General features: G+C 34.1%; 1 protein-coding gene and 1 non-coding gene across 2 annotated transcripts; one reads left to right on the top strand and one right to left on the bottom strand.

Annotated features, from left to right (window-relative positions):
- Positions 1-2,174: 2,174 nt before the first annotated feature.
- On the bottom strand, positions 2,175-2,281 carry LOC121225899 (small nucleolar RNA R71). The gene has a single exon (XR_005923802.1). It is a non-coding gene; the product is annotated as a small nucleolar RNA R71 (small nucleolar RNA).
- Positions 2,282-4,185: 1,904 nt separating this feature from the next.
- On the top strand, positions 4,186-7,204 carry LOC121225728 (40S ribosomal protein S6). Its single transcript, XM_041110153.1, has 6 exons — positions 4,186-4,309; positions 4,410-4,474; positions 4,615-4,672; positions 4,764-4,872; positions 5,916-6,188; positions 6,743-7,204. Exons 1-6 carry the CDS (start codon positions 4,304-4,306, stop codon positions 6,982-6,984), a joined length of 753 nt encoding a protein of 250 aa, XP_040966087.1. The 5' UTR covers positions 4,186-4,303; the 3' UTR covers positions 6,985-7,204.

The raw sequence follows: 7,204 nt of genomic DNA on the forward strand, positions 1-7,204 counted from the left end.
CTTTAAAATAGTGGGGTATTATTATTTAAAAGTTACTATGTATTATTATTTAAGGTTATCTTATATTCATTTTATTGTTTTAATTATAATTTGTATATACTTTAATGCTTTCATTTTATTTACAAGATTTTTCTTGCACTTTACCATTTTTTTAATCATGTCCTTTATAAAAATAAATAAATAAAACTCTCATATATGTGTTATTTGCTTTAAATTTATTTTCGCATACGGTTTATTAATGATCGTTCCCATTTTCTCATGCTATTTATTTCTTAAACTATTTTCAAATTTTCATGTTTTATTTATGTTTTTGTAAATCTGCTTGATTTTTTAATTAGTTTCCTCTTATTAGCTAATGTTGATATTCATATAATGTATGAAATTATCATTGTTATGATTGTTTTTATTTGTTTATTAATTGCTTATTATCCATTGGCGTACATTTTAATTTACGAATCACCATTTCACGTTGTACATTATCATTCTATCGCATTTTTCATTCAAAAGATTACGTTTCATATCATTTAAATGTCAAAGGCATTTTTATTCAAAAACTTTCAAAATAAAGCAAATACTTGACATTTGGAATCTTCGAAAATTGAGCCCTAACGTATTGGGTTCCAATTCTCTTCGTTGAATCTAAATAGTCGAGAATATTCTTTAATTAAAACATGTCAATAAAAAGCTCATTCTCGGGAATTTGACGTGTTGTGTCCTAACGCATTGGATATGACATATTGTTTTCTCGAGACGAGGATTTTTCTAACAAATGAAAATAAAGGCAATATTTGATGTTTAGGACTTTTGTGAAATCGAACCCTAACTTACTGGGTTTTGATTTTCTCATTTGACCCGAATAATCAAATATCCTTCTCGAATGCATGGGTTTTTAACGTTAAAAGATAAACTTAATTTTGAAGATTAAAAATGTTGCGCCCTAACTCATTGGGTGTGACATTTTATTTCTTTGAAATGTGAGTGTTTTATTATTCAATTTATTCAAGTTAAAAGGATCGCATTTTAAAATCTTTTCAAAATTTTGACATTAAGACATTAAACAATCAATTCGGTACCAATTTTGGGCGTTACGAGGGTGCTAACCCTTCCTCGTGCGTAACTGACTCCTGAACCTGTTTTCTCAAAATTTGCAGCCCAAAATTATTTTCAAGGTGATCCGATCACACCTCAATAAAAGATCGGTGGCGACTCCCATTTCCATTTTCAAAATTGATGCCCATTTTTCAAATTTCAAAAAATGGTTTCGACAGAGAGATAAGTAGTTCTTGCCAACTCATTAGGTTAGTGGAAGGCCGAGAGGCCCTGCTAGGTTAATGACTAGTTGATTGGATAGAACCTGAAATAAAAGTTAGTTATGAACACTGAAGTGAGTTAGTCTTCTATCGATTAGATGTGATAAAATCTGCAATTTGTTTTCTTATTTATTTTTATGCTCTTTGGAGTTTTCTATAAATTATTATTTTTTCATCACTTTAGAATTAATCTTAATATAGTTGAATTAAATTATTAATTAGACCTATTAACGTAGGGATTAGGATTAATTTAGTCTCGCCTCCCTTGGGTATGATCCTCGAAGTTCTTTCATACTTCATTGTAAAACTATATTACAACCTGACCTGTATATTTGCGGAAACTGCCTAACGCTTTGGTTGCAGTAATCACACTCTAAACGCCAATACGTCTAGAGGCGGTCAAGTTGTTGGCACCATTGCCGATGAAGCAACGCCACTGAATTAGTTTTAATTTTTGTGTTTAATAGGATAATTAGGAAAATTTTAAATTATAGATATGATTTTAATTTTTATTTACTGCGCTACCCATTCTCGACGCAATCCAAGGCAGTATCACAAGGCTGGCTATTACCACAATAATTTTGAAATCAAGTCGGCCATGATTCAGATGATTCAAAACAACCTGCAATTCAGAGAGACTATGATAGAGGACTCAAATCAATACCTAAAATAGTTTCTCCAACTTTGTGATACTTTTAAGTTTAATGAGGTTACAATGATGCTATTCGTCTTCTACTATTCCCCTTCTTTGTAATAGATAATACTTTCTCTTGGTTAGACTCGCAGGCACTAGGATCCATAACGACATGGAATGAACTGGCAAAAAAGTTCTTATACAAGTTCTTTCTTATCAGTAAGACGGTCCAACTAAGGAGAGAGATTGCAACATTTAAACAACTAGAAGGAGAAAGTTCTCACGAAGCTTAGGAGTGTTTTAAGTCACTCATACAACGATGCCCTCACTATGGTCTACATGAATGGTTAAGGTTATAGATGTTCTACAACGGGCTGGATGCACAGTATAGGTCAGGACTAGATGGAGATGAAGGAGGAGCCTTGATGAACCGAACATACAAAGATGCGTAATGATTTAATAGAAAACATGACGATGAACTCCTGTCAGTAGCCAAATGAGAGATTCACATACGACCAAAGATCATCTACGATTAAAGTTGTCCACGAAGAAAACAAGCATCAACAAATATTAGATAGACTTAATTGGATCAAATCAACATCCATTAGACCCATGATGCACGATATAAACAGACCGATTGGCCAGTACCTTGATATCCCAGCTGAAAAAGTAAACTACGTCGAGAATAGAGGTAGAAATCTCTATCCGAACACTTATAATCCCAGTTGGAGAGACCATCCAAACCTGAGATGGGGTGGTAATCAAAGAGGAGGTAATAATTCTAACCTAAATAAACAAAATATTACTTACCAACCTTCATATTTGCAGAAACCTCAGGAAAGGCTCAATCCCAATGACCATACTGTATGTGGTTAACAATTGGATTGAATTGAGGGAGATATGCAACCAATGCGGACAGATGTCAGACAAGTATAGTCTGAATGCACTCAAACGCAAACCACATTAACTGAGCTCGAAGATTAGATGAGCCAATTGATGAGCATGATGGGAGACATAAAAAGGAAAATTAGCACAAGCATTCCAAGCAACATCGATGGTAATCCGCAGAGAGAAGGGAAGGAACAAGTGAAAGCAATAGCGCTCCATTCAAGTAAAGTATTGAGTAGCCTGAATAACCCTACTCATGAGGAAGACAAAGAGGATGCTCATGATCTTCAAGAAAAAAACCCCTCGAGGAGATGATGTTGAACTAGAGCCAGAAGCGATAGCCTAGCTGGCAGTTGAGCCAAAAGTGGAGCAGAACATAGAGTTATAAAATCCAGAAGTGTTTATCTAAAGTATCATTTTGGGTCTAAATTTTTTTTATAAAATCCAAGTTATAAAATTTTGTTTTCAATTTTGTTATCTATCTTTAAATTTGATTTTAATATTGATTTTGATTTTGATTTTACTTTTAATTTATTCTTTTGTTTCGAATTTATAAGCCCAAATTATGAATCTTTTACTCGAAATTAAACCAAAGTCTAATTCTTCATCACTAGCCTTGTCCATTACTTGCCCCATCATCCTTGCCACAACTACCCTACACTACCATCATCGAAACTCTGCCTCTCTCTACAAAACAAGCAGGTAAACCTCCCTTAGCTTTCAACTATTATATCACTCACCCTTTTGAATCACCATATTCATATTCTCCCAGCAACAACTCAACAACACTAACTCAACCCCCACAATTAAACATAACCTTCATCCTACCATCTCAATCCACCTCTCACTCGAACCTATGGATAGCAATGGAGCGAGGGGCAGGGTGGATGTTGCTATCCATGAACTTAGTTAAATTGCTTTTTTATAGATGAAAAAGTTGACCAAACCATGAAAATTTTATCAAACACGAATGTGGCAACTCACATAATGATTCATGTGTACTTTGTAAAAGCTATTTTTAAAACAAATATTACAAATTATTTAAAATTCAACAAATTTAAAAAAGTTTATAATTTTTTTAAAAAAAATTATTCATGTTAATAATGAAATACACATAAAATGCGTGCAGACTGCTCGTCTCATTAAATTTTAGCAGTCCAATCAATTTTTTCGCCTAAAACAAAATAATTTGACTAAAAATTGAAAGTTAAAAACTAACATGACAAAAGACATTTAAATAATTTGCCTTAAATTTCAAACTAATTTTTCCGGGTCCGAATCAAAAGACAGATCAAGCGTACAGTGAGAACTACAAGTCTTAAGACCGAAATAAAACCGGCCCATTTAAAACGCAAGAAGGACTCCTATATAATACACCATTTAAAACCCTAATATCTTTTCTCCCTTATCACACCTTGCACGTTGAGCTGCTTCTTGGTGCTCTTGAGCAGCAACTGAAGTTGATCCAAAAATGAAGGTAAAATACCAAAAATTGAATAAGGAAAACCCTCGTATGAGACGTAAATCCCTCTTTTCCAATTTTTTTTAAATTTTAATTCATTTTTTCTGTTTTGCAGTTTAATATCGCGAATCCAACTACTGGTTGCCAGAAGAAGCTTGAGATCGATGACGATCAGAAGCTGTAAGTTTCATTTTTTTCCTATTTCTTTAGTGTTGTGTGTTTGGTTGCTTAGAAAGTCGATAAGAGGAAAGGGAAAACTGAATATTTTTATTTAAATGATACTCGTAATTAAAGATAATGACGTTCTTTTAATGCGACAGTCGGGCGTTTTTTGACAAGAGGATCTCTCAGGAGGTTGCTGGAGATGCTTTGGGCGAGGTACATGGTTTAGCTATCCGCATTGTTGATCTATTTTTGAATTAATGATTGATTTGTTTGAATTAATAGAAATTCCCATCTGTTTTGATAGGAATTCAAGGGCTACGTTTTCAAGATCATGGGAGGTTGTGATAAGCAAGGATTTCCAATGAAGCAGGGTGTTCTAACTCCTGGCCGTGTTCGTCTCTTGCTTCATAGAGGTGAGCTTGCTACCGAGCATTTTGAAATAGACATTTCCAATTAGGGTTGAGTATTCGATTCTGTCAAATCGAGTGAAAATTCTGAGTTAGTCGAGATGATGAATCTGATTTTGTCGACCAAGCTTGATTTAAAACTTTACCAAATTGAATCGAATGCATAAAAAAATTTGTCTTGTTGAACATATTTATTTGAGTTCAAATAAATATTTACTATACTTAAGCATAATAAATCTAATTTTATAAAATTTTAGTCCATTTAAAAATCACAAACCATCAATAAAATGACTCCACAAGTTTTAAGTAGAAAATAGATTTTAGAGTCCTATTAAAAAATTTCACTGTAATCATAATATCATAAATTTTTTTAGCTACCAAAGGACATAACTTCCCTCTTTACTATCTACAAGTGATCTAAAAAACGAGAGAAAGTTTAAAGAAATTTTATAAAAAGTAGTCTTTTTCTTTAGGCTATATATCAAAAAACTAGATTAGTTAGATGATTAATCCTACAATTCAAAACTAGCATCTATGATCCTCTAGTCATTGTAAAAAATCAGCTTGGTTGGACAACAAATGACCTTCTGATGTTGAATTATAGTTTAATTCTTTAAATTATTCAAGATATTCGATCAACTTGAGTTATGTATTTCAAATCCAACTTGTATTATTTATTCGAGTTGATTAGAAAACTCAAAAACTTGAATTACTTGAAGCATTTAATTTGACATTTGAAAACTTAATCGGTTTTTTGAGATCGAGTTAGATTTTGTTCACCTCTATTTATGATACTGTAGCTATTTTTTTGTACATTATAAAGTTGATAGATATTAAGAAACAGAAAATGTTTTTTTCCGCTTGTAGTGTTTTATCATGAACGATTTAGTTTTTTGGTTGGTTGTTTTTTGCCTCACCGTTGTGACCCGTGTTGCTTGGAGCCTTGGTGTTTCATTTAGCTTTTGTGGATGGGAATGTTGGTTTTTGAGCTTTCATTAATGTCTTCCTCTGCGGAACTCATAATTGATTCATTTTTATTGCTTGAGCAGGTACTCCATGTTTCCGTGGGTATGGAAGACGTAATGGAGAGCGCAGAAGGAAGTCAGTCCGTGGATGCATCGTTAGTCAAGACCTCTCTGTTTTGAACTTGGTTATAGTGAAGAAGGGTGAGAATGATTTGCCTGGTCTGACTGACACTGAAAAACCAAGGATGAGAGGTCCAAAGAGGGCATCCAAGATTAGAAAGCTCTTCAACCTTTCCAAGGAAGATGATGTCCGGAAGTACGTCAACACTTACCGGAGGACTTTCACAACAAAATCTGGTAAAGTTGTTTCTTCTTCCTTTGTTTTACCAAAGATGTCCTATAGATACAAGAGACCAGATAAATGCTTTATGTTCTGATGGTCACTTAGGCATCGGCCGGTTATTTGTTTACTGATTCCTTTTGTAGGAAGTATTTTCCCCTGATTGACTGTAATCCATGTTAAAGTTAGGTATGTATAGACCTGTTAATTGGACAGATCGGGCTGATTTTGGATTGGTCAATTTGGTGTTTTAAAATTTTTGGGTCATTTTGGCTTTGCATGTCAGGTTTTTTGGATGGGTTTATCTTGGGTTCAGGTCTTTTATGGGTTTAGTTCATTTTGAATTTGGATTATTTTCCAGTTTGGTTTGAATAGGTTTGGTTTATTTGGCTTTTTATGGTCTGATTGGATTGGACCAGATTAGAATTATGATTAACCAGAGGTCGGGTTTTTTGGGTTCAGGTCAAAATTGTCAGGTCTAAGGGTGTAGACTGCATCTGAACCTTACTCATCCGCTAATGGTTATATCTTTATTGAAGTTTTAGTTACTAACTATTTTTGGGGTTTACAGGCAAGAAGGTCAGTAAAGCTCCAAAAATCCAGAGGCTGGTAACTCCATTGACACTCCAGAGGAAGCGTGGTAGAATTGCAGAAAAGAAGAAGAGAATTGCCAAGGCCAAGTCTGAGGCAGCCGAGTACCAGAAGCTTCTTGCCACAAGGTTGAAGGAGCAGCGGGAGCGCCGTAGTGAGAGTTTAGCAAAGAGGAGGTCGAAGCTCTCTTCTGCTGCTGCTAAGCCTTATGTTGTAGCTTAGATTGGTTTTGAAGTTTCGGTTGACAATGGAAACGGTTGGTACTCCGTTTTCATCGCCTCATATGCCGAAGATGATTTTGCTTAATTTTCAATGTTTTTGCTATTTTAAATATTGAAGAGTTGGCTTTAGTGGTTTTTTTTTTTTTTTGTGAAGGTTGAGTTTGATATTCTATAAATAATGTTGATTTTCAATTGCTTAGTGAATGCACTCCTTTGGGTTA

Source organism: Gossypium hirsutum, chromosome D13 (genome assembly GCF_007990345.1).
Source record: "Gossypium hirsutum isolate 1008001.06 chromosome D13, Gossypium_hirsutum_v2.1, whole genome shotgun sequence".
NCBI lineage: Eukaryota > Viridiplantae > Streptophyta > Magnoliopsida > Malvales > Malvaceae > Gossypium > Gossypium hirsutum.

Coding starts and splice junctions, on each gene's coding strand:
- LOC121225728 (XM_041110153.1), top strand. Junction 4,673..4,763: donor CTGGAGATGCTTTGGGCGAG/GTACATGGTTTA, acceptor CTGTTTTGATAG/GAATTCAAGGGCTACGTTTT. Junction 4,873..5,915: donor TCGTCTCTTGCTTCATAGAG/GTGAGCTTGCTA, acceptor TTGCTTGAGCAG/GTACTCCATGTTTCCGTGGG.